This window comes from Tachysurus vachellii, chromosome 9 (genome assembly GCF_030014155.1).
Source record: "Tachysurus vachellii isolate PV-2020 chromosome 9, HZAU_Pvac_v1, whole genome shotgun sequence".
In the NCBI taxonomy this organism is placed as follows: Eukaryota; Metazoa; Chordata; class Actinopteri; order Siluriformes; family Bagridae; genus Tachysurus; species Tachysurus vachellii.
This window is the reverse complement of record NC_083468.1, coordinates 4497695-4525559: the sequence shown is the minus strand read 5'-3', so window position 1 is coordinate 4525559 and position 27865 is coordinate 4497695. Positions and strand designations below refer to the sequence as shown.

The 27865-nt window shown below is 37.6% G+C and overlaps 1 protein-coding gene across 2 annotated transcripts in view; it reads right to left on the bottom strand.

Annotated features, from left to right (window-relative positions):
- The window catches only part of zgc:158464 (uncharacterized protein LOC791139 homolog), a 124748-nt gene extending 97401 nt beyond the window's left edge, over nt 1-27347 (bottom strand). Inside the window, exon 1 of one of the 2 annotated variants that reach the window (XM_060877429.1) lies at nt 26556-27347. In XM_060877429.1, coding sequence (XP_060733412.1) covers nt 26556-27020 — 465 coding nt within the window. In that variant the 5' untranslated portion in view covers nt 27021-27347. The remainder of the gene's footprint in view (nt 1-26555) is intronic. The other variant, XM_060877430.1, reaches the window with a different exon arrangement.
- Nucleotides 27348-27865: the final 518 nt, after the last annotated feature.

Below are 27865 nucleotides of genomic sequence, written 5' to 3'. Positions count from 1 at the left end.
ATATTAGCTATATACATTACCTCAGAAACTGCAATATTCCAATATTAGCTACCTATTTTACCTCAGAAACGGCAATACTCTCATATTAGCTACCAACTTTACCTCAGAAACTGCAATATTCTCATATTAGCTAACTACCTCAGAAACTGCAATATTCAAATATTAGCTACCTACTTTACCTCAGAAACTGCAATATTCCAATATTAGCTACATACTTTACCTCAGAAACTGCAATATTCCAATATTAGCTACCTATTTTACCCCAGAAACTGCAATATTCTCATATAAGCTGCAAACTTTACCTCCGAAACTGCAATATTCTCGTATTTGCTACCTACTTTACCTCAGGAACTGCAATATTCCCATATTAGCTACCTACTTTACCTCAGGAACTGCAATATTCCAGTATCAACTATCCTATTTTACCTCAGAAACTGTATTGGCAAAATTATTTTTACACTAAAACTGCACATAGTTAGCATTTATTATCATTAAAAAAATAGTACTGTGTACAATAGTACTGTGGCATTAGTGTACAATTTACACTGCAATGCCACTTTACACTATTCAGGTTCTTGAATGTATCTTTAGTATTTTAACATTTGAGACCACATTGCTCTACCGGGCCACATTTTTGTGACTTGTATCATGCAAATTGGAGGAAATGTCCTAGATACAGTATGCATCACATTTGACCCCTGGTACCATCATTTTCCTCCTTTCCATTTCTGAAGAAAGCAACAATCATGCAACTTCACCTTATCGAGAGGGAAACACACATGCATGCACACCACTTTGGGTTTCTTGCGCATCTGTAATTCCCTGAAAACTGACAGTCGAGGAAAGAAGCAAGGTCGTATGCAGCTGGCTTAGGTACTGCAGGTTATTGAATGTTTATGCATTGGGACATTTTGGTTATTTATCTTCCCTTTTTCTGTTCATTGCATCACCATTCTGTATAGCACATACCCCCCTCATTACTCTGTGTCTCTGTGTTGCCAAGGCAAATCTGGAGTAAATGTACAGCTACAACTACAAATATGTGTATTCTATGAAAGAAAGCCAGCGGCCTGAAGCTTGCATGGCCATGCGGACTGAAAGGTAGATGCATGTGGCCCTCAAGGATAACAGCAAACATTTGAATTGAAACAGTAATAAAGGAAAACAGTCCAATTACAATGTTCACATTAGTTCTGCAAAATTGAGCAAAAATGAGGAAACTGTTTATGTGGGGGAAATCCTTTTATTGAAAAATGAATTCAAAGATTTGATTTACTGTTACCTGAGTCCACTGGGCAACTTCCTTCAACACGATACACGACACCCACATAGCACTGACTAGGAACAAACGATCTTGTCGAGAACAAGCAAAAGATCAACACAGACCCTTAGGGGGTTTACTTTGGCTTAAGCTGACATAAGCTACATTCATCACAGTTCCAAATCTTAACAACTTGGCCCAAGTTCACATAAACTCCAACAGTTTATATACTCAGCAGCAAAACACTTTCACTTTAGAACTGTACACAGCCCACAAACCCCAACCTAGAAGACAGCAAGAAATGGAGGGAAAGTATGTATCTAAATGTGTGATGGATGCAGAGAAGATATGTTATCACCACTTTTTTCTGCTGATGAAAGCACTTTTTAGAACTTGCTCATGTTCTGGTTCAGGTTTTGACTGCTGCCAGATTGATGGATTGTAATAAAGACTAAATTAAATACTTTTTCAAAAACGTGTCACTCTTCAAATACAGTAGTTCTGAGTCAAGTATGTGTAAAAATGCATTTGTGTTTGTTTTTTGTGTTTTTTTTATTGAGATGAAAATTACTAGAAGTGTTTTATTTATTTTTTTGATCATCATATATTTAATTTTTTGAAAAAAATCAAACAAAAAAAAACTAAACCAATTTTTAGTCAGTTTTCGTGTTCCATCACACAATGTCTAGAATTCAAATATTCATGAATCTAAATTAAAAAAATCACCACTTAATTTTAATTTTTTTAACCAGTCATGTTGTCCCCTTAAGCATCACCTTCAGCCTATATAGCACATAGTTTTGATCTAGCAGTCCAGTAACTGCTGATGCATATCCAGGTAATTTAAGATATATAATTCATTTTAGCCCCAACTCATTTTCTCACATGCATCCATTTTCTATACCACTTATCCTACACAGAAATGTGGGGAACCTGGAGGCTATCCCACAGGACACCCTGGATGGGGTGCCAAAGGGCATACTCACACACACTCACTCACCCATTTACACACTACAGACAATTTAGAGATGCCAATCAGCCAACAGGCAGAATTATATAGATGCATAGATGGAGTGGTAACTCAATTGGATCTGGATTGTTGATCAGAATGTCAGGGTTCAAGCCCCAGCACCACCAAGCTGCCTTTAGGCCCTTAACACTCTGCTCCAGGGGTGCTGTATCATGACTGACCCTGCACTCTGACTCCAGCTTCCAAAGCTGGGATATGTGAATAAAAGTATTTCAAATGTTCTGTAATGTATATGCGACAAAAATAAAGGATTCTTCTTCTTCTTTTTATAAGAATGAATGCATGCAATGTACATAGACACTCCATAACCGTACATTTCTGCAATTGGCCCCTAAAAGAAGTTGTCTTTCAGCTAGATGAGAGAGATGCTTGGCCTAATTTACTATTCATAAATGTTGACTGCAGGCCCAATAATTTCGAGTACGCTACACTGCTTTCTCCTAAATTGAGCATCGCCAAATTACTCAGGGATAAACAAGTTCTTTTTCTCTGCTGCTATCATGCATCAAAACATCTCCCAAGGTCAGAGTAATCAGCCAGTACTGAAATGGAAAGGAAACCTGAAATGAATTAACAAACACAAACAGCAACTCAACGAGCCACAACAAAAGTTGTTTACAGTCATTTTCCCTAGTTTGCCATCTCATTCACAATGAGTAGAACGAGTAATTAATTACCAAAAGTCAGTCGGATTAGCTTTACCACACACCCTAGCCGCCATGACACACGAACGAACTAGCGAGGTTAGCGAGGTCCTCATAGAGTCGAGTGCTGCCAGGGGACCCACCATCTGCTGGCTGGCACGTTCAGGCCGCATCAGAAAGCAAGCCAAGCCACATGTGAAAGTCATGAAAGTCAAATTGGACAACAGTTCTATGCTACAATGTGTTGAAGGACACTGGGATGAGGTGGAATGAAAACCCTGGTGATTCATTAGCCATTTTATTTTCTTTTAATCCTTTACATGATGGAAACAACCCATTCTTGCTCAAAATTCTCTCCTATATAAGTACCAGGAATGATCTACAAAAAAAAACAACAGTACAAACTGACATACACACAATTTTCCAGACACCCTTATCCAGAGTGACTTACATTTAATCTCATTTAATACAGTTAAGCAACTGATTGTTAAGGGCCTTGCCCAGGGGCCCAGCAGTGACAGTTTGGTGGACCTGGGGATTTTAATTCACAACCTTCCTAACAGTAGTCCAACACCAATACCACTAAGCTACCACATCCCCGTAATAATAAAATATGCTTTTAATGTATAATCCTAAAGTAAGTGACTGCAAGACAGGCAGAGTGGAGGTTCTTTGAAAAAGTGCTGCTGGCACCATTTCCGGTAATAGTGGAGCTTCCAAACTGAAAAAAGTTCCACTACCTAGAAAGTGTCACTAAGCTTGTCTTTCACCGATCTGTAAGTTCAGAGCATATGAGAGCATATGCTTGAAAGACACAGTGCAGGTTGAATGACTCTCTTTGGTTGAAAGCAAATATGAAGAACATTATGATGAATCAAAAATATTTCACTGTCCAAATTCCAATGTTGAAATATACAGTAGCTAAAAATAAGAACTATTTCTGACTGAAGGTTGGAAAAACCTGACAGTCTTTACAACGTTGTACTTTCTGTGAGTGTGTATCTACTGTAAGTTCCTGCTATTTGCTGTAAAGCATGGAGCCTAATGTGTTTTTTTTGCAGTTATATCCCATTTACCTGAAATTTAACATGTTCTAAAATGCTTTTTTGTTCAGAACAGTTGTCAAAAGTAGTTATTTCACCAGTCCCTATAGCCTTCCTGCCAGCTTGAAACCGATATGTTCTTTTGCTGTTGTATGTAGCTCATCCACCTTAAGGTTTGGTATTTTGCAAAAATTTGAGTTCCATTTCTGCTCACCACAATTGTAAAGACTAGTTATGTGAGTTGCCATATCCTCCCTGTGAAGCTTTAAGTCTGGCCATTCTCCTCTGACCTCTCAGAGAATGCGTTTCTGCAAAACTGCTGCTCAATGGATGTTTTTTGTTTTTCCACACCATTCTGTGTAATCTCTAGACTGCTGGGTATTAGAATTCCAAAAAATCAGCAGATTCTACCAATCAGATACCAACAACCATATCAAGTGTTTTTTGAATGATATGGTCAGAGAGAATAAATACACTAGCTGTCAAAGGATTTTGAACACATGGAGTTTTCTTATGTTTTCAGTACAGTTTAATTACTAATATTACCACAGACCAAACAATTCATTAAAGAAACCTAAACCTTATTAAACAGCTTGCTCTTGGATCCTAATGGGACTCAAAATGAAAATTTTCATAAAGGCAAGAACACTTGAAGGCTTAAGCTATTGAGCCTATAGAAGAAATGTTCAGACTGTGCTAGAATTAAGTCTAAAATATAAAATAAGAGCTAAACAAACCTCAATAACAACATCTGTCAGAAATTGATCATCACTCTAAGCATTATGGTAACAGCACTTAGGATAATGCTAGAAAAATCTGTCACTGTAATTCCACCATACCACTGGTGCTAACTTCAATCTAAGTGGTTAACATAGATTTAAAGAGAGTCTGCATGTAAAAAAAAAAAAAAAATACAACACTCCTTCATTCCTCCATTATTTCTGAAGAGAAAAAATACAACAATCTCAGGCAAAAGAAAATGAATTAGAAAGCAATTAACATCCTGGGAATCTAGGGCAGTGGAAAAAAAAGAAAATAAGTCATAGGGAAGTCACATGACTTCGGGTTGGTTTTCAGGCCTATGTAAATGAAACACTATTTCACAGCTGATGTTCTGTCATTACGCTCTGTTGAATGCCATGCAGTCATCCTGAGAGTGGTGATGAATATCCTCTCGATAGTTTCCTCATGGCCTCAAATGTAAAAGCTTTCCCAAAGTTTCAAATGACTACAAACTCGTTGTGTTTCTTGGAGAGCCTTGCACTGGGAGATGTTGTGGGCTGACATTCCTCCCACTGAGACTAATATTAAAGCCGTGTGCCAATAAAGGAGGCAGGAAACTGTAGAAAACTGAGAGGAGGACAGAGTAGGGGGTAGGTGAGCTGACGCTTGTGATTTATGTCTTGAGCAAAGAGGGATTTCTGCTGCTGATAACCTAATACGACTGAAGGCTTAGTGGCTTGATTGGATTAGGGCACATTTCAAAGAGAAGAGTTTTCTGCTGCTGCTGTGTTTCTCTCCTAACACAGCTAAAAATCACCAATCACGGTTAATGAGAGAGCCAAAAGCCATGTGAGACACAATCCAAGGGTCAGCCATAACAAAATACTTATACAGTAATAGCTTAACACTCCCTTGAATATGATCAACAAAAGAAGGGCTCTGAGTTGCTTACACAGTATACTGTAGAATCTCAACATCCCATTCCAAAGAAATGCTTTATATATATAACTATTTAAACATTATTGCCAATGTCAAATTTAAAAAATCCCTGACAAGGTTGTAACACAAGGCCATGTGTATCTCTATCTGAATTTGCATCCACATTTGTATTCAGATTCAAACCCAAAATGGCTGCAACATAAACCAGCGGTTTATAACCGCTGAGTTGGCAATTTCTTATGTATTGAGGTTCCTAAGGTGAAATTCCTCAAACTCAGCTAAATCACTCGAGTTCAAAATTATTTTTCAGCAAACGTGCAGTTATTTTTTTTGTACCTTCTCACAGTGAATTTGGTTGGTTGCAGTTCTCAAAAATATAAACAAGCTATCATCCAATTTTAAACTACTGCGACTGAACCAGGCAGTAACTAAAGATAGTAAAAGGATATTTATTGCAGTGGGATTCAAATTTAAGTAGTTATCTGCAAAAAAAAGCACAAAAAACTTCTAACAATCTCTTCTGTTATCTAAATACGTTTCTAATGGAGCAACAAAATAACAAATAAAATTAAGCAAGCTCTTGGTCAATGTTTCAGCTAAGAAATGTGTCTTCGCATCACATGTAAAATTGGTGTAATGGTCCTACTTGCAATCCTCTCCAAAATGTGAAAGCAAACAGCAAACCTAGGAATCCCTTAGCATTAGAAATGTTACTTTTTTCCCCTTCAAGATCTTTCCAGCTGAATAATGTCAAATTTTACAACAGCTGAATTATAAGTATTTCCTGGTATCGAGCCCAGATGACTGAATCCCACTGGGGCATACAAAAGCTAAAAGGGGAAAAAAACAACAATTCAAACCTTTTTTGTATAAGAATAATACATGAAATGAACACAAAACAAATCTGACATTTTTGCTCCACCGATTTAAAAATAGATCATAATATTGTTTCTGAAACGAATCTAACATTGAATGTAATATATCACAATAGACGTTTTATTAGGAGATCGATAATGTGTAGCCTGCAGCATAAATGCTCTGATGAAATAAAATCTCTGTATGTCCTATTTCCTGTCTACAAACCCTCAAAATACAGAGAGAGAGAGAGAGAGAGAGAGAGAGAGAGAGAGAGAGAGAGAGGGAGAAGGAGAGAGAGAGGGAGAAAGAGAGAGAGAGAGAGAGAGAGAGAGAGAGAGAGAGAGAGAGAGAGAGAGAGAGAGAGGGAGGGAGAGAGAGAGGGAGAGAGAGAGAGGGAGAGAGAGAGAGAGAGAGGGAGAGAGAGAGAGAGAGAGGGAGAGAGAGAGAGAGACTACATAAAGGCTTGGGTCATGCCTACAGAAGTGGAAAAAAGACATAAAATAAACACCAGAAGACACTTTTGCTGAAAAGGGGAGGATGCACAAGAGCAGAGCAAGAGCAGAACTGACCCGATGTCACCTCACACTCCATAAATACAGGCTGAAGGATAGACGAGCGTTTGGAGTCTCGCGACTCGAAACCGCCTCTGTGAGCTAAGCTGCTCTCCGGGGAGGAAAGAAAAAAAAGGAAAAAGCGATTTTATTTTTGATGTTCTCATAAAACAGAAACCATGACAGCATTTTGCATTGCTTATGCAAGCCGGGTCAGTATGAGTCTGTTCTGTAAAAGACACCTCCGCTGCTTTTGCAAAAGATAAAGACATACAGGGTTTAAAGTCTTTTTTAAACCTCTTCTCCAAACCTGCTGACCTCATGACTGCTCATAAGAATCCAAACAAGTCAGTATACTGTGAAAAGGAAAAATATGGAAAAATCTGCAACTATTTAGAAAAAGGTCAACTATTTGTTGAAACATCTACACTTGGTTAAACAATATCTTTAGAGATAAACTATGCAGTTTGCTGCTCCAGTCTGGAGACCTTTAAAGGTGTCATCCGAATGTAACACTGAAAAATTTCTTAATGGTTCTAGATTTACCTCCCCAATTAACGTACGTCATCTACAATCAGTTACTGAAATGTTTCTCATGCATACTTTGGAAGGTTCCTTGGTTCTACCTTATGTTGAACATTATATTTGGAAATTTTCCAAGTTAAACACTTTTCAAGGAACTAGAATAATTGTTGAAAATGAAAAAAAGTTAAATCTAGAATCATTAAGAAATTTTCAGGTGTACATCTGGAGAAACAGAATGAAGCAGCATACTGCATAGTTTAAATATATAAAACAAAAACAAATCTAAAGATTTGATTTAATACAATGTCTGTGTTTCCACAAATGGTTGTACTTTTTGCAGACCTTTTGCAGGTTTGTCCACATTTTTCCTTTCACAGTATTCTGACTTGTTTGAATTCTTATGAGCAGTCATGAGGTCAGCAGGTTGGGAGAAGATTTTCCCCCAGATACAGTTCAGTACCCTTAACTCTCCAAAATAATTCTTGAAAGACCATTGAACCATTCTTGAAAGACGCTCAAAGAACCCATGAGAAATCGTTTTTTATTGTATTCTACATGATGTTCAACATTACTAATTCTTCAGGAAATCCTTCAAAATAGTCAAGGGTTTTAGTTGCAAAAATTAGATTCCTCCTGGAACACTTTCTGGAAATATTTTGCAGTGATGCCTCATAGAACCTTTAGGCCTTCCAAGTGAACAACAACTGAAAATTTATTGTTGGTTCTAAATTTAACATTTTTTTTAGTTTGTATGGTATAGCAGCTAGACTAAATATAGAATATATAAAAAGAAATAATAATTAAAGATAATTTGGCTAACAATTAGTCCCAATACCCAAGATGCACTATTTTAGAAAAGAGATGTTTGGCTAATATTAAAATAAACTGCTTAATTTTCAGAAAATGTTCTCAATAAAAGCCCATCTGGGAAAATAAAACTGTTTAAGAAATACTTAAGGAAGAAAAAAGGAAGAACCAAAGATAAATCTTTTCCTCAGATTCCTATGAAAACAAGGTTGAAGTGTTGACTTTTATAAGTGATAAAATAAATAAATAAATAAATAAATAAGCAAGCATGTTGAGTCATTTCTCAGTCATCATAATCACAGGAAATGCCAGTGATTTCCTCAGTGGCATTTTCATGAGGGTCATCTAAAAGGCACATTTCATGCAATGTATCTTACAAATGGCTAATCAGGGCAGGAAAGAAAGCAGCAGCTGGCAGGAAGCAAATAGATGTAAGAGTGGACGCTCAAAAAAAAAAAAAAAAATCAGACAAAGGTGGTAAATTCAGATACACTTCAAAAATAATTTGTTTAATTTGATTAAGGAAGGAAGGAAGGAAGGAAGGAAGGAAGGAAGGAAGGAATTGGCATGAAGGAAGGAAGGAAGGAAGGAAGGAAGGAAGGAAGGAAGGAAGGAAGGAAAGAAGGAAGGAAAGAACTGGCATAAAGAAAGAAAGAAAGAAAGAAAGAAAGAAAGAAAGAAAGAAAGAAGCTTTGTGGATGCATTTTTGCTAAAGATGCTACAGCTGTACATTTCAGCATTAAAAGCTAGAAAAAAAAAGAAGTGGGGGTGAAAAAAGTGCTAACTGCAGCAGTTTAGAGAAGGCAATTTAGCAATAAAGGTCCACTCAGCTGATAGATTAAAGTGGAAGTGATACACAGAGGTAAAGCAATGACATTGTGTTTAAAATGTTCATGGTCAGCTCGGTGACATGTATTTCTCCCACGTGACCATCAGCAAATGCTACAGCTGAAGGTTAAAAAAATGTCGAGTTCGAGTTTTCTTCAGAGATGAATGTTTTGTGTTAGACTTTATAAACAGTGATGGCTAGTCAGAGTATAGAATAGAAGGAATTCTACTTCCTGTAACGATAAAGTTTGATCCTTATAGTAGTAGTACTTCACTCCTTCACTCTCTCACTAATATTCTCACACTTTCACTCTAATATTCTCTCTCCCTCTCTCACACTGTACTGTATGTCTCTCTCTCTCTCTCTCTCTCTCTCTCTCTCTCTTTGAATGATCAGACAGTTACGCGATCAGACAGTGATCAGACAGTTACCTCACGTCAGACTTCAGTGACGAAACACTGATTAAAAAGATAAAAGCATCTCTCTCAATGCACCACTTTACCTTGCAGTCACTCTCTTTATTATCCTATAATGACAAAGTGACAAATTTCATGGACATGTCAACATACTGTAGCTTTAATGATGTACATCTATGTAAAAATAAATAAATAAATAAATAAATAAATAAATAAATAGAGTAAAATAAATGATCAGGTCATATTCCCTTGGCTTTCAGTTGTGCTGGGAAAAAAAAAGTAAATGCTTTTTAAGCTTTTTTTTTTATATAGGAGAAAGCGAAAGGATACAAAAACATAAAATGGAAATGCTCCTGAATTTGAAGGGCTAAATTCTTTTGCTTATTAGAAGGAAAATAACAATACTGAAGGCTTTTAATCTGCAACAGATTAGCACTAATTGAATTCTGCTGCACTTGTAACCCACTTAAATTTTTTTTTGTTCTTTTTAAATGCACAAAAGAATATAAAGATCAACAAAACTCTAATAAAAATGTATGAAAGTATTTTCAAGATGTTTCACCACTGGCCTGTGAGAGACACAGTGATACACAACCAATGAGTTGAGCCATTAATCTCCCTCTCCATGTCCTCGCCATCTGTGTCATCGGAAAGCTCCAGCTCATCTCATGTTGACTTATTTACTGTCTGCTGCGTCAGGAACGAGCGACATAAAACTACAGGTTTACGATTGTGTACACATGTGGAGTGGCTTTCTCCCAGTGAGTCTCTGAGGAGGCATTAAACACACAAAACACAAGCTCTTTCGAAATCTCCTCACTTTTGCCCTCCGTTTTCAATCTGAGCAGACAGCATTTTGAGTAAAAGTGTGTGTTTGAAGACTTTGAGATTTAACAAACTTTTGACACTTAAACTGGCCTTAAACATCAAAAAATAGTGAGAATATTGTTGTCAGTCAAGTTTGTCATAGCTCACATAGCCCATAAAGTATAAATAATACTTTATAAAGGAAGCACTTTAGCAGTAGTTCTCAAAACAAAGATTTGCTTTTATTGCATAGTTACAAGTTGACATTTTTTTTTTTTTTTACACGTTGACAATTTAATTAATATTCACTAGAATTTGTGAAAATGATCTGAACACAAACAATTTTTAATAAATAAATTTTTTTGAATAAATGTAAAACATGTGGAAAGAGTTTCCAGTGTCAGGGCCTTGTAATAATCTGAGGTTCAGCTGTAATCATGACAGTGGGGAGGGAGGAGGAAGGAAGCAAGGAAGGAAGGTTTGAACGAACGAACGAATTAATAAAAAGACTAGCAAAAAGAAAAGAAGTAAAGAAGGAAGGAAGAAAGGAATGAATGAACATTCATTCATTCATTCATTCATTCATTCATTCATCTTCTACCGCTTATCCGAACTACCTCGGGTCACGGGGAGCCTGTGCCTATCTCAGGCGTCATCGGGCATCAAGGCAGGATACACCCTGGACGGAGTGCCAACCCATCGCAGGGCACACACACACACACACACACACACACACATTCACACACTACGGACAATTTTCCAGAGATGCCAATCAACCTATCATGCATGTCTTTGGACCGGGGGAGGAAACCGGAGTACCCGGAGGAAACCCCAGAGGCACGGGGAGAACATGCAAACTCCACACACACAAGGTGGAGGCGGGAATCGAACCCCGACCCTGGAGGTGTGAGGCGAACGTGCTAACCACTAAGCCACCGTGCCCCCGGAATGAATGAACAAACAAACAAAATCACTGGATGGTAGGATGGATGGACGGAAGGAAGGAAGGAAGGAAGGAAGGAAGGAAGGAAGGAAGCAAGGATGGAAGGAAGAAAGGGCTATCTGGAGAGATACTGAGCCTGGTGTTGTGCATGCGCCGCCATTTATTTGTATGGGAAAGAATGCTTTATACAGTATTTTGGATAATGACTAAATCACTTAAAGCCTAGAGATGCATTGATTAGATGCAATAATTGCCATATAACAGAAAAATATGGAGTGGTTACTGGGTCTTGGTTCAGGAAAGCAAGGTAAATTTCAGAGCTTTGGATAAAATTGCATTCTATGGTGCATAGACCTTTCTATTATCCATGTTTAGAACATTTGTATTATTCTACACTAATTGCAGGAAATCAAGGAAACTAATTTATCATGTGGACACAAAATAATAAATACAAAGGAATGAAATATGGAAACAAATTATTCTCCACCTCATAAATGAGAGAAAATAAGGGAATAACTTATTTATCTGGTGTGAATGAATTGGAAAGAAGTGAATGAACAAATAATTTCTCTTGAGCAGATGAATTGGAAATACTTGCTTCCTTATATTTATTCTAGCAACTAGGCTGCAAAATATCAGAGATCTACTGAAGCTAAACATGAATAAGTGTTCAGTCCATCACAGTTTTATTATTCATTTTCAGAAACCGCTTTATACTGTCCGAGTTGTCATGGATTCAGAGCTTGGTTGTTAGGTAGGAATACACATTAGATTGGACCACAGTCATTAAAAACTAGGAGATAATTTGACATAATCTCATATTTTTGGAGAGAAAAAGTAAGGGGCTTTTTACACCTGGTCACTTCATGCATTTTCTGTGATCAGATAGCTATCCGTTCGTTAAAAAGACCAGGTCTAAATGCCCTCCGAAACGTTTTCGAGACGGATATAAATCCGATGGTTCAAGCCATTTCAGGAGGTGGTCTGGGACGCATTTCAGATGAAACTGGACAGGTGTAAATGAATGTGGTTGTTCAAGCCACATACGTCAGCGCTAAACTCCTCCCAAACAGAAGTACGTCACTCGCAAGTGACTCAAGAGTCGTGCATCGCTGTTAAGTAAATGTTTTTTGTAGCATAACCGTTGTAACAAGTTTTTTTTGTCTTCTTTTTGATTGCATTCTGAAAACCGCACATACCAAAGCGTGTTCCATTTCAATTACCCCGGAAATGAGGTAAAATATATTTCCATTTTGGGCGGGAGTAGAAAGATCTGATTGATATCCGATTCGCCAAGACGCATTTATGTGGCCTAATGTAAATAGAACAGTTTTAACAATCAGATAGCTATCGGATCAGAGAAAACACATGAAGTGACGAGGTGTAAAAAGGCCCTAAAAAAAAACATGGGGCAAAACAGCATAGAAACTCGAACAATACACTGGAGTTCCATTATGCCACATTTTCAATCAGTATAAACAAATGAATTATTTTCTGGCCTCATGTCTGATATAAAATGAGTGAGGACTCTTGGCTTTCAGTATGAGACTAGTGATTTTCCCTATGTTGATAACCTTACACAGAATTTTAGTGGTTGTAGATAAAGACCTTCAGATTTTTATGGACAAGCACTTGGAGTATCACAGAGAGAAGAAATGGGTTTGATATCACTGTTTACTTTAAAGATAGAAGCATTTGTGTGAACAAAGCACCATTTGCTTAGAAAATTCTATAAAAATATTTTCCTAGGTAAAAACAGAAATACTGGAAGAACTACAAATTCTTAAAATGCAGAGTGTACATTCATATAAGCCAGTAACCACCGTTGTGCGTTGTGACATGACAAAGACATTCAGTCCTGAACAACAAAACAGGCACAAATTCCATTTTTTTGTAAACGTTAAGGAAAATTTAAGTTCCTCGAGCTAGAAAAAATGTTGCTCATGATTTAAAAAATCGTCTGACGCAAATATCTACTTGAAAGTTTGATCATCTTTACCTTGTCATTTCTAATTTGACATTTAAGGTCAAATTTACTTTTATTCGCAACTCCACTACATTTTTAAAGAACAGCGTCCAATTCCTCTGACGCTTTTATTCTCTGGGGCGATTAAGCACCTCTTTGCCCTCGCCAACACAACTCACTACTTTCTATTGACTGGAGTGCAGATTATAGCACTTTTAATACACCACAGACATTCAAGATTAAGCACCAAGGGACATGCTTGACAAAATCCAATTTCCTCTCGCCATTCTGTCCTTCTCCTTGGAAAGTTGGAATTTTTGAGGGATGGAGATGGAACTGGAGGGTAGAAGTGGTTTCCAACGCAATAAAATAACTCCAATATATGGTGGTATATGGGGTAAATACAGGAGCTCCAGATTAAACAAAGCTGTTAAACATTGTTCACACTGTGAGGCATGCATGACTGACTTCCATTTCCTTCCTGTGTCTTTTTGCTATTGCAGTAACTCAGTAGAACAGCTCTTGCACTCAACATGCCTTAATTTGATTTATTTTTAACAGGCTTCCTCATTATGTTTTGGGAACGTGAACAACAACTGCGGTGAGTGTACAAGGCAGAAGACGAGGGCTCTAGGTTACTGTGCGGATCTCTTGATTACAGGAGGAAATGGCATGACCTCAGTTAGCCCCAGAGATGAAAGAGTGCAAAAAGGCATGTGACTGAGAGGCAAAAATAGAAGAGGCATGCAAGGTGAAAGAATCTACCTATCTATCTAACTTTCCATCTGCCTTCCAGTCTGCCTGTCATTCAAAATGCAATCAGATATTGTGAAGTATGATCATTGTAACACCTGATAATATCTTTAACCATGTAGCTTTCTCTAGTCTGATGAGCTGCCTTGAGCATGCTGTATGATTAAAAAACTGGAGTTGTTGAACTTCAGCCGTTTCATAAACGCTTACTATTTCTGTACTGTAGTAATTGGTAAAAAAAAACAAAAAAAACAAGAAGCCTAATTAACAGCATCAGTTCTAGTCATTGGGGTCTGTGTGCTTGATCAGTACACATCCACATGCAATAGGCTGTGCTCAGCAAGCGGCCAGTACATATAGACTAGCCAGAGACACCAAGAGAAACAATTACCACCAAAAAAGGTTAATAAATCACAGCTAATTGGAAGGATCACATAATGAAAATTACCTGCAACATCGTGCATTACGCTCGGCTTCTCCTTTTCAAAACATTTTAACAAAATAATGTTTAAACAATTGTAAATTATAAACAATTGCATTTGATATCAAAATGATTCAGGAAAATAACTTGCACTGTAATTTCTTTCTTTAAAAAAAATTAATAACTTTTCTTCTTTTCTTTAAAATCTAGAAATATATAAATCAATCACAATACAATGTTTAATGGCTTTACATGAGCAAGCCATTCAACACCGCCCCATAACACCACAGCTACATCAAAACTAATCAAAGCTTCCATCAAATCATGTGGACTTTCAGCATCTCAGCCAGTGGTACACACTACTTATAAAAGTAAAGTGCACCCTGAAGCACTTGAGATTGGACCCTGATTTAGCTGAAGTACCAGATGTCAAAGTAAAGATGCTGACCGGGATTAGGGGGGATCGCCACTCCCCATCTAATGCGTTTGGATAGAAGCGGACTTGCACAGCCAAAAGGGAATGTCAGCAAGCCGTAAACACTTCCTGTCAGGAAGAGACTGCTTCCTTAATCCTGGAGCAAAACCCTCTTGGCCTTTATTTCCAGCAACTGAAAGCAAAACGACGCCTAGTTTACTTCATCCGCCTCTGCATCAGCCAGAAGCAAGCTTAAAAACAAAAGCTGGTATATGTTCTGTAGTGCTAGGCTCTAGTTTACGACTTGCTAAGTGGCACTCATAAAATAAAAATAAATAAATAAAAACACAGCCAGCATCCACATCTTGCATCCATAACAATTGGCATTTCGATTCAATATGTTAAAACAATATGTAGACATTTAGAACTAGAATTAGTTCTGATGTTTATCCTAAATATAGACATAACCGCACAACAAGGCGTCTATCCAGCTAAAAGTAGAGGTCGTTGCTATTTTTTGACCAAAACTCTTGACTAAGGATAGCTCCTCCTATGAGATACACAAGCCAATTACATAACCAGAGGCGTCCATGTGCTCTCATACGAGGCCAGGCTCTATGTTTCCAGAGTAGTGGTTAAAAATACCTCCTGTTCCTCACACTCCACCCGCACTTCTGGCCTTTTTTCCTGTCTTTTCCATTTTCCGGCAGGTTTTTTAAATTTTTTGGACAGGGATGCACCTTCAAGCTTAAACTATATCCCAGTGTTCCGATTATTTGTGTTTCCTGTGGGTTTACCTCGTACACACCGTTCAAAAAAGCTTGCATGACCCTGAGCAGATCTCATTGACTGAACAGTCAACTAGCGGAGCCTTTAATCTGGGATGGAAAGAGGAACGACCACGGTTTAGCTCCATTTAACCTGGATCGTGTTCAGACACAGGTGCTCCAGGGACAACTGTGTAAACATTGAAAATTTAGGTCTGAAATAAATTCAGGCCTGGTAAAACATCACAAACTCTCATGACCTTATCCACAGTACATTCCAAAAAGGCAGCGATGGCAATGGCCTGGTAGTATTTAAACTGGGTGGCGTCATCTTCAACCTCAGAAAGCTTATGAATGAAGCTAATTTAGTTCAGAATTTCAAGCGTTCCTGCGAAAAACCAAACCACAACTGCTCCTGAATTGTGGTCATGCATGGGAGGAGTTTTCTCCCCCACTTAACCACCACTGACACTTACAGGAAGGATGAGCGTGAATTATGAAAGGTCTTCTCCAAAAAATGTATGTAGGAGTACTCAGAGTTTTGTTTCCTTTGCGGTAGAGCAAATGTCATCCAGCTTGTCTAACAAAACAACGACGGATGTCTAGGATATTTGTGCTAATACATACAATCGCTCCTTCTTCCAGACAAGGCCAGCAGTCTTGTGCCTTCCCTGAACACACATTCAATTACATTTCACAAGTTTTCACAACACCAACAAAAAAACTGCCTCATCACAGCAAAATGTGTGCTCGCTGTTGCCATAGCCACTGAGAAAACTGGATACATGGAAATCTGTCGCCAACACGCTAATTCATGACAAGAAACGCCACATATTCTCTTTCCAGCTCACCAAGGGTTGAAATTATATCCAACAAGTTACAGTGTAAAAAACATTCTTAAATAGATTAATGCCCAAGCTTTACGGACTCCTTCATAGTAAGTTAGATCTCACATCTTCAAGAACATTTCAATTCAGTTCCAATTCCCATTCAATTTAGTTTCAGCTTCACCTTTTATTGCTACAAAGCACTGACACTGGAGACTTACTGCCATACTTGTTGAGCCACCTAATCTTAAGTGCATTATGGGTTTGATGCCTGGGTGCAAAACATAATATGATCTGAAGCCACTAAATTCAAGAAGCATGAAACCTGCTGTATGTTTTGTTGTGACGAAAAAAACCTGGATTCTGAAATGTAAAAATGAATAATACTTGTGTAATAAATGCTGTAATACTGGGAGTGTAATCTAGCTTCACACATTTAATCTATGCTTAAAGTCATATTGTTTTTACAACAGCTTTAATTATAATCTCTGTGTTATGACCTTTTGGAATCCAGCCATCATGCACCTTTAACAGCAGGCTCAGGATTCAAATAAGTACCGAGGCAGGTCAACTGAAGTTTGGTAATATGTAAATACACTCAAAGCCCCTAACAAACTTTTTGTATTGTTCATTGTTTGCTGTTGGTTTATGCAAAGATCGATTGCCACATCAAAAGCTGTGATTTTGAGTGCTGTTTTTGCTGTCTTTAATCTTAACCATGTTGTACAGATGTTAAACTGTTTAATAAATCACTCACCTTATACACACCAACTATACTCATCATGATTACTGTACAGTAATCATAAAGGTTGTGTCAACTTTGGCGCAATGCAATGTGACATGTCTCTGAAAATGATCCTTGGTGATGGCGAAGGTTGAGGTTTGGGTGGAGGTGATTGGAGGATGGTAATTTTTTTTTTTATATACCATTCAATGTGTTTTCTGTTCATTGGACCTAATTGGAAAAAATTGTATCCTTGCTCAAAATTGAATGTTTGGGAATTTTTTGGTTTCTCTCAACAAGGCATTCTTGCAACTCTTCCAAATTCCAACTCTTTTTTTTTTTTTTTTTTTTTTTCGGATATGAGTAACGGGCATTAAAGCTCCTAAAATGCTGAATACAATCCTGTATATTTATCCAAATGGTGTGTTAGTCGAAACCTGACTCAGATCAAGATTTTTTTTTTAGTAGGCAATACTAATTTAACTTACTGTTTCCTAGAAAAGCAAAAGAATGAGTACATTCTTTTTTAGAATTTTCACTGAGATTGTACATGAAAGCTATAAAGATATTTTGGCAGGCCACCTATATATGAATTGCTCAGGTGTGGCTGTGGCTGAATTCACACCAAGAGCCAGAACTTTCCAGTTATTTTAGTGCAAAGGTCATGCCATGTATCCAGCCAGTTTAACCAAGTTACAAATATTCATGGGGCATGTGGCTCAAGCATTTAAGGCTCAGCGTTGGTGATTGGTGGATCAACACCCCAGAATCTGACAAAAAGGTTTTGAGCCTGTACGCAATTTCCTCACACAATGATTGTCACATTTTTTGGAATTTTTGAATCATATTATATTTAAATTTTCTCCCTTTTGGCGGTTAACACTATTTAAAATAAAATATATGTTGAATTTTTGTGTTTGATATACATGCAAAAGAGCTTTCAGAACTATAAAGCAGAAAAAATAACACGTGTGAGAAAACATTTGAGAGATTTGGTTATCAAATTTGGCTTGAATAATCTGGTGCACCGAAATAACATCCTGCAACAATTTTTCTCCCTCAAAATATACCCTCTTAGCAGCTTAGCAGCTCCGTTTGAGGATGCATTACTCTGGGCCACTTAAGAGATCACGGAAGGAGAATAATCTACAAAAACATGTCTTACTAACATGTTAGGAGTATTCAGAGCTCTGGATGTATGGATATTCCAAATGGAGGAAGAATCCTGCACAGTACTTGAGGGACTGCAACACTTTGCTCGCGTTCTGACATAAATACACCTTTGGGCCAGAATAAAATAGAGCTTTAGCTGACTATGCAATCAACCTCCATTACCATAAAGGTAACAAAGTTATGGCATGTCTTAATTTATTAGTCACACAGTGGATCATCAAATATAATTGGTTTATCAACAATAACATCTGGGGGGCACGGTGGCTTAGTGGTTAGCACGTTCGCCTCACACCTCCAGGGTTGGGAGTTCGATTCCCGCCTCCACCTTGTGTGTGTGGAGTTTGCATGTTCTCCCCGTGCCTCGGGGGTTTCCTCCGGGTACTCCGGTTTCCTCCCCCGGTCCAAAGACATGCATGGTAGGTTGATTGGCATCTCTGGAAAATTGTCCGTAGTGTGTGAGTGCGTGAGTGAATGAGAGTGTGTGTGTGTGCCCTGCGATGGGTTGGCACTCCGTCCAGGGTGTATCCTGCCTTTATGCCCAATGACGCCTGAGATAGGTACAGGCTCCCCGTGACCCGAGGTATTTCGGATAAGCGGTAGAAGATGAGTGAGTGAGTGAGAACAATAACATCTCTAACACTACTGCAGGGTTTTTGGGACGTGTACCAAATACCTAGAATTCCATAATATATGTTTACCTTTCTATATTTCTCTTCTCTTTTAATAAGAATCAATCTGGTTAAAAAAGATGCTTACATCAGCTTTAGGTTTTAAACCTGGTAGAGATGTAGATGAAATATCTAATTACTGGTGCAACTCCCAGAAGGATGCCAGGTGCATTTACATCTATTAAGCCCCTGTTATATACTTGATCCACCTTTTATGTCATGGATTCGCTCGACTTTCCAGAGGACTTAACGGTCTTTCAGTAAAATAAACACATTTTTGTTAATCAGCCATGAAGCTCTGTGGCGTTCACTCTATATAAATATTGATTTTAGAAATATTGATCTAAACCTTTCATGCTAATATGAACTTAGAATCCACACCACATAGTTAGCATAACTGTAGTATTAACTAGAGATAGGCACAAGTAGTCAAAATAATGACAGTGATCGATTATAATAACGCAGTGCATACAGGAATGAATGTTTTCTGTTTAAATCAACACCTAGTAGCAACTAAAACAACAACAACAACAACAACAATAATAATAATAATAATAATAATAATAATAATAAAAAAAACATTCCAAAAAGGAAGCTATAACCCTTTTTTGATTACTTACAGTAGCAGTCAGGACTGAAAGATATTATAAGCTTGAATGTACTACTAGCTAGCCAGCCGTTGCTAAGAAAGAATAACAGGAAACAGCATTAAGAAGCAAGAAAATACAGAGAGTATTGGTTATATAGTGCAAACAACATCCATATTTCATTTTTACAAGATATTAATCAGACCCAAGTCATTTTTTAACCTAAGTTTGAGCAAAGTGAATACTTATATTTCTTCAGTTGGGCGCATGCTATTGTGTGACTAAACACCACATGCTATTGTGTGACTAAACATATTTACAAAAACCTGTTGACAAAGTTTTGTTGTCATGGATATACCACGTTTTCGAAGGTCAAATCCACCACTCACTTTTCCAGAAATCGTACAGGCCATTAACCAGACCTGAGTAAATGTTTTACCACAGTTTGAATTAAGTGAAGCTTTAAGCTGAGTGAGGTATATGATATGCTAAGAGAGTGTGTCTAATAGACAAAAGTAAGCTGATGTTAAGCATTTTGTGGCTACAACCATTATTTGTTTATACAGATATGTTGAGAAAACTCTCATCCACCCAGAGTAGAATTTTTACCTCAGGAAAATGTTCTGTGCAGGCAGAGTGAAAAAAGCCATATATATAATAATATATATATATATTATATCTATATCTATAGATAATATATATATATATCTATATCTATATCTATATATAAAAGCCATTCTATATATAAAAGCCAATATTAGATAAAGACTTGCTTATTTTAATTATTTTGTGGATGCAAACAAAACTGTTACACAGCAAAGTTTTGAGATCAAACTTGCTCAAATCTTAAAAGGTTTTTAATCTGACTAGAATAATATTAGATAAAGACTTGCTTATTTTAATTATTTTGTGGATGCAAACAAAACTGTTACACAGCAAAGTTTTGAGATCAAACTTGCTCAAATCTTAAAAGGTTTTTAATCTGACTAGAATAATATTTAACACAGGTTTAAATGTGATATTAGCAGAGGGTCTATGAATCAAAATATTAGCCAAAGACATGTTGACAGGTATTGGCTGGTTTTGTTATGGTTACAAACATGATATTCTTATAACTTGCTCACTTAAGCAGACATTTTACAAGTCAGTACTTAAACCAGAGTAATATCTTTATCTCATGAAATGCTAACAGATCATGACTAATAGCCAAAATATTAGCCAACGATGCTGTAGCAATATATAGTTATTCACTAAAATATACATGTTTAATTCAACTGTTGTATTTAAACAATAAAGAAGCCTAAAAATTGCAATTAGCCCAACTGCACTGGCAAATAAGGTAAACACACCTGAGAGAAAAAAAATGTAAACAAAGAGCTGGGCATGTGCAAGGTCAGGCGGTGTGCGAATATGTTCTTTTGTGAGTGGACTTGTTTGCATTCGTGCAGTTTGTTTGCTCCCATTATCTGCTGTTTATGTTTGACTAATTCACTTTGAGAAGTCCTTGAGCACTTTGTGCTGAGAGTGAAGAAAGCAGTGTGTGTGCACTGGGGGGTGCGGTGGTGTTAATTAGCACTACAGCAAGATGCTAATTGATAATCTACTAAACTCAGTCACTCATGAAGGCCTGATTGTTATAAACCAAAACACATTAAGAGTAATAATGCCAAGAGCTAAGACCTAAACCGTGTTGAACAGTTAAATTTGGTCCTACACCATGCATTTCAAATGCTAATGATGGCAATAACAGTCCTGTATCGCTTCATTTCCACCTCAAATCCTGCCATCACATTACAGTCCGCCTAGCTTCCGTTAGTCACTCGGCCTTTTAAAGCAACCTGACTTAAGGCTCTATTGCTGTTGTTTTCAAGCTCATTATTATATCAAACAAACACAGCTATTGGCATTCTGAGCATTGTGTAAACGGTTATATAATTAGTTACCGCTAGTGAAGAAATTTAATTATCACTTGGAAATTCTGCAGTACCCAGCGGATGGGAGAGTGTCAGTCTCTCAGGGCAGACATGTGATATTCAGCCAAATGTGACTCACTATTCAAGTATGACATAATTTCCTTTCCTTGTTCATACTTCTATTGATTTTGTTATTCATAATATCCAAGAAAGGTTTAAAGGTAAAGTCAGAGTTACCAATACTATTTAGCTAATATATCTGTAGCCCCTCCCTCTTTTCAATTTACATTATAATTATAGATAAAATGTGAATACTACTATTATTATAGTTATTATTGTTGTAAACCTACTGCAATGCCTTACTACAAAGTTTTCATTGTTTACATGCATGTCCAGTGTTCAGTACCTGATCTGGGTGAACTTGCCTCTCCGATTCTATCTCAGCATTAATGACAATGTTTGCCCTACTCATTTCAGGGTTTAGCCTTTGCTGTGATCCAAAGACAGCAGGACTTCACTTATCTGGAGACAAGATCTGGTTTTTAATTACACACACCATTATTTCCTAATGTGAGGTTGGAACGGTGCACAAAAACACGAAGCTAAACTTGACAAAACCACAGGTTACAGATAGAACTACAGAACAAGCCAGAAAACAGTGATAAGGTTCACTTAGATGTGCGGCTTTGTGTTAGTATTTTTGTCTTGTACAACCTCTCAAAGCCCCAGGCAGCTTAAAAAATTGCATTTTAATGAGGTTAATGAATATAACATGCATGTGGAAACTAAGAATGTTTCCAACTAAGAATAGGTCATTTTCTGCTGTCTACGTGCTCTTTGTTAAAACTTTTCAACTTTTTATGTAAAGTAGGCAGGGCTTAATTTAAATAAAGTTTGCCTAAGCTGTACTTCACGTATTACAAGGCTAATGTCAAGTCTCAACCTCAGACCCTTCCCCCAATAACTCACAGAGCAAAACAATATCCTCTGGACACTGTTCTAGTCGACAGCTTTTGAACACCAAGACACTGGGTGGTTTTAGGACAAAGAGATTTTTAATCCAGAGCATTCGGTGCTTAAACAGTCCATTAAAGGCTTCTTCCTGTAAAATGTAGATGGTTTATTGTCATGTTTACTCAAAAAACATACCAGACTCTTTAACAAAAGATAGATGTCAAGCACCAAAAGGAAGTGAAGTCCTGAATGATTCAGGAGCCCAGAGATAAACAAGAGCCCTAGAGCATGTGTCTTAAGGCAGAGACTCGCTGAAGTAGTATCAAGTTTCAGCTTTTCATCATGGGGCCTCAACCTATAGACCCAACCAGATTAACATGCTACCTTTCATAGTGTATTTTTGTATTTCCTTATAACACCACAGTTTTCCATTATAAATTGAAAAGGCTTTATTATATACAGTTATAGAAAATGCTGATAGTAAATGATTAAAATCTATCACATCCATCATAACACTTAATAGACATACATAACAGATGGTGTGTGCCTCAAGGAGTCAAACACAAACCCTGCAGAATGGCCACAAGTTACGACAAACTGGACAGTTTCTGTGATTTTCATTTAATCCCTTCTAACCTCAGCCATAACAAGCAACATTAGAGCAAACAATCTGCCTGTGCAATCTGTTTGTACTGTAATTTCATGTGTGAAGAAGCTTCTGAGGAAAAAAAAATAAGGCATCCAATAATAAAAGGGAGTTATTGGTGTTTTGGGAAGAAATATTCATGGTATAATAGCCTAAAAATAACACAGCATTAATTAAAGGTTTAAAAAACACATAAGTCGAGGGTGAATAAAAGGAAATATTAATTCAAAATTCTTTCAGTAGGAAAACCCAAATAAACACCTCTTCAACTCCCAAGTAGGAATTCTGGACGGTGTCCTCAACTCTGAGATCAACAAACAAAGAGTAAACACAGTATTAAATGATTTATACTGCATAAAGAAGTATGTGGTTTAGGTCAAAAACATACAGATATATTCCTGTGATAAATCTATAACATTGACTCTAGAGTTTGCTGATATACATCACACAATTCCTCACAGTCAGCTGGCTAGCTTGTTGCTAACAAAAAAAAGTTTGAAATCAATATACGTCCTGACTTGCTACTTCTGTGGTAAAACAAATGCAGCATTAGGAACTTGATCAAGAAAAAGAACAAGTAGGTAGACTGTAATAGACTGTTTCAATTAGTGTTTTAAAAAGTCAATGGTAAAGTAACTATTGAGGCATACTCCATGATTAACTGTGAAAACTTGACACCTCAGTCGTATGGTTAAAATTCTGTGATAAAGACCAGAAGGTTCTGAGTTCAACCTTCAGGTCTGCCAGACAGTCTCTCAATTTATCCCTCAATCAAGGCCTTAAACCTTCATCTGTATAGCTTGATGTCTTCAAACTCCTCAGAGTCACAACATGTCTAGCCTCTTAATCTTTGTCCTTTACTTTAGCAGCAACCTACCTTGAAATCTTTTTATTCCACTTAAACTTAGTTTAGCCAAATAGGCCTGCTTCCCTTTCCGACAAAGCACAAAAACAGCTTATCCTTTAATGTACAGAATTCTGAATTTTTCCATGTGTGAATGAAAAGAGTAAAACAGATGCTAACATGCTAATTTGTCATATCTTTCATCAAAGTCATCAGTTAACCAAAAGCAACTAATGACAGGTGTAATGTTGGGCACATCACCCTGCTGTTTACAGCATTAGTTTTATATAATAGCAGGCATGTGCGTTTTATTCCTCGTATACACCAGCTATTTTTACATACATACATTTTTTTATTCATTAAAGAAAGACACGTTATACTTTTCATCCGTTTATAGTTCCATTTTATGTTGTAGAACAAGTTCCTGGTATTATGTACATTATTTCAGCTGTAGACAGACTTTCTCTCCCCATCCTCTCTGTTTCCCTCTCTTATTTTACTCAAGACATAAAAGCTTGGGAGAAAACCTTTACTTGTAATAGCTACAAATAAACATCTCCTCACAGAAAACTTTGCCATAAACAATACAAGTGACTGTGTAAATTGTTACTATAGAAATGATAACGTGTTAGGACGAGAGTATTATTATAAACATCGAAGCAGGATCCGACTCTGATTATCAAAATTGAGTATATGTAATATTATATCTATAAATTATTTTACTTTATTATTTTATTATTTTGTAGTACATTACATTGTAGTACATCTCCAGGAGTTCTCCTTGATGTAGCAAAACTGATTCATCTTTTGGGTGTATAAGAAGAATACAAAGACAAAAAAAAAAAACATACATGAGCAAGTGTAGCACAAAGGCAAGATTGAGAAACACTGAACTCAGTTTAGCTCAGGGTCTCACTCTGTGTGTGTGTGTGTGTGTGTGTGTGTATTTGTGTAAGCGCCACACCTTGCAGAGAGGTGCGGCAGGTAAGATAGAGAGGAAAAGGAAGTCTGAGATCAGTGACACGGTTTTCACAACTCAAACATTCCTGGCTGTTTTCCGAACACAATCAAACACCTACAAAATGACGTAATTAAACAAACATGTGAGTGTGTGTGCAGGACATGTTCCTGGTTCTCGTGTTGGATTAGTGGAACAACACGTGTTAAGCAATACCGTTAGTGAGTCAGAATCTCAGGCATGACAAGAGCATAAGAACAGCGCTTTGCTAATCTTGGTTCATGGAATATCATTCAATATTCTAACACAAATTAAAGTTATCCCCCAGCCCTTATTATGAATAAACCCACACTGTCACATGACTGATTATGCGGATGTCCTGCTACAAATGTCCTGTCAAAGCTTGACATTAACCCATGCAGAGAAACAACTTGTTTTGCAGGTTTGACAATGCAACCATGTGCAGCGCAACAGGATTGCACACACTTCTTCCTCTAGTGCTCTAACCTAACACAGTTAAGAGCTAACACTGTTAAGAGTTAATCAAGTTAACATCTAATTATTTTTTCTGATTGATGATGTGTATATTTGGCTTCCATGAATTTTACAGTATCGTTTCTTACACACAATTAAACACATATAAAAGGAAAAAAAAAAGATTAAACAGCAGTGAAAAAATGCAATCATATTTATTATGTGGAGCTACCACACCTTGCCATACATTTCCTTAATACACAGAGAACCGAAACCATTTAAAATATGACCTTTTTATAATCTACATATTAAATCTTATTAACAGGAATTGTACTGTACGTGCTTGTTTAGATGCCATTAAGCTTCCTACAAATCAGAGTGAAAACCTAAACCCATTCAACTTGCCCAGGCTTCAGTAGCTCCTAATGATCCACCGTTATCACAGTTATCATCATTATAAAATAATCAACAGAAAATGACATATCATAGACCTGTCATATATAACTGCTCAGAGGACAACTGGCATGGATTTCTGATGATATGCTGAAGGGTTACCTACCTTTATTTATTTACTTGTTTATTTATTTATTTATTGTTAGTAATTTACAGTGATGCAAATCAATCTCAACCCACCATTATTAATGTTACATTTTATTATTGACTTAGTCTATTTATTTACTTGTTGACTTGTCCTTGTAATTGAATAGAATCAACATTCAATTAAAAACTAAATCCATAAACAAAAGTGAAAATAAATGTCACCTTAGATCTAATGTGTTTTGTAATTGTAAAGTTCAGGAATAATCTCCATGACTCTCTACCTTAATCTGTTCTGTGGAGTTTGTCCATTTTTAAAGCCCCTTTCCTAAAACTTAAAAGTTTCAAGCTTGTGTGTGTGGTTTTTTTTTTGTTTGTTTGTTTTTCATTTCCTAGTTAATACAGTTGCTGTGTTTTTTGTGGTCTTTATTAAGAGGTTTGTTCCTTATCTGACCTAAAATAAAGATTTTCTTGTCCTAATTGTGCTTTTTTCTGATTCTGGTCTCTACAGTCTACCTGCTGTGGGCAGGTGAAGGTAAACCAGGCGCTCACCTTGTCCTGCTTAGTCTCATGCTCGGCGGCTGGGGATGTTGGAGATCTCGCGCTCCCTACAGCTGCCTGGCTAACGCTGCCACCACTACTACCACCACCGGCACCTCCGCCGCCGCCGCCGCCTCCGCCAGCACTCGGGCTCGCACTGCTCCTCTCCAGCGTCTCCACTTTGATGAGCCTGTGTTTCGGGGACACGTACTTCACCTCCGAGAGCGCTGCGCCCGAGAAACAAGTGTTGGCGCCGGCGGCGTACGGGTCCTCGAAGTCCAGCTCTTTCTGGAGTTTGTACGCGGCGAGGATGTCCGGCTGCGCGGGGCTCGGGTAGCTCGCGCCTACGGTGCCAGTGCCTGCGTGTTGGTAAGCTGCGGCGGCCGCGTGGCAGTGCCGGTAATCCGGTCTCGGAGGCGCCGGCGGCGAGGCTTTGGCGCTCTTGAATCCCAGGTGCTCCTTGAACCATTTGGCCATGGTGCCAGCGCATCGCTCACCGCTCCGACACGCCGAGGTTTCCGTTCTTGGTTTCCGTGACTCCACCTGAGTCTCCCTGTATTCTTTAAACTCGGTTAATCCGCAACACTTTTCTGTACAAGCTCTCTCGCCCGTTTCTGACCCGCGATCACTTTCGGATGTGTGGAAACTCCGGCTGTGTGAGTGCGTCTCCGAGCGCTCAGCCCACGTTTCTCTGGGCACAAGGTTGCCAGGTTGCTATGAGTTTTCCCAAAAGGGTTGCCAGATTGAACCATTCACTCTGAAATACTTCGATTTTACAAACTGTAACAAACGACCAGTAACCTGTTCCAAATCTATCTGATATGCAAAGGAGTTAAACCGTTTTTAAAATGAAGTGTAAACTATACAATTTGGCAACCCTGGTAACCGTGCGCTTTGTGAATGGAGCTCTACATCTCCGCCTGTCTGTGTAACGCGCTATAGCAGGACAGACGAATCCGACACGGACAACTCAGTTAAAACTAACACTGTTACAACTAACTGTTGCATTCAGTGGAAATAATTTAACACATATATATCACATTTGTATACGTATTGAATCTAATGTCTGATCGTTTCTATAGTAACTAATTTTCAGTAGATTCAATAGATTTCAATTTTTTGGCAGATTCAAACTTCTCTTACTTGTTATAGCAAGTAAAAAGATCACACACATCAAATTATTTCATGTTGAATCTTTTTACTAAAAACAATATTTCTGTCATTTGTTAAATCAATAGTTTGTATGTAGAGGCGAGGCAAGGGCTGATTCCTTCCTAGACCAATGTGTAGATACATGCAGCCTATCAGTGACAGTTGTGTCA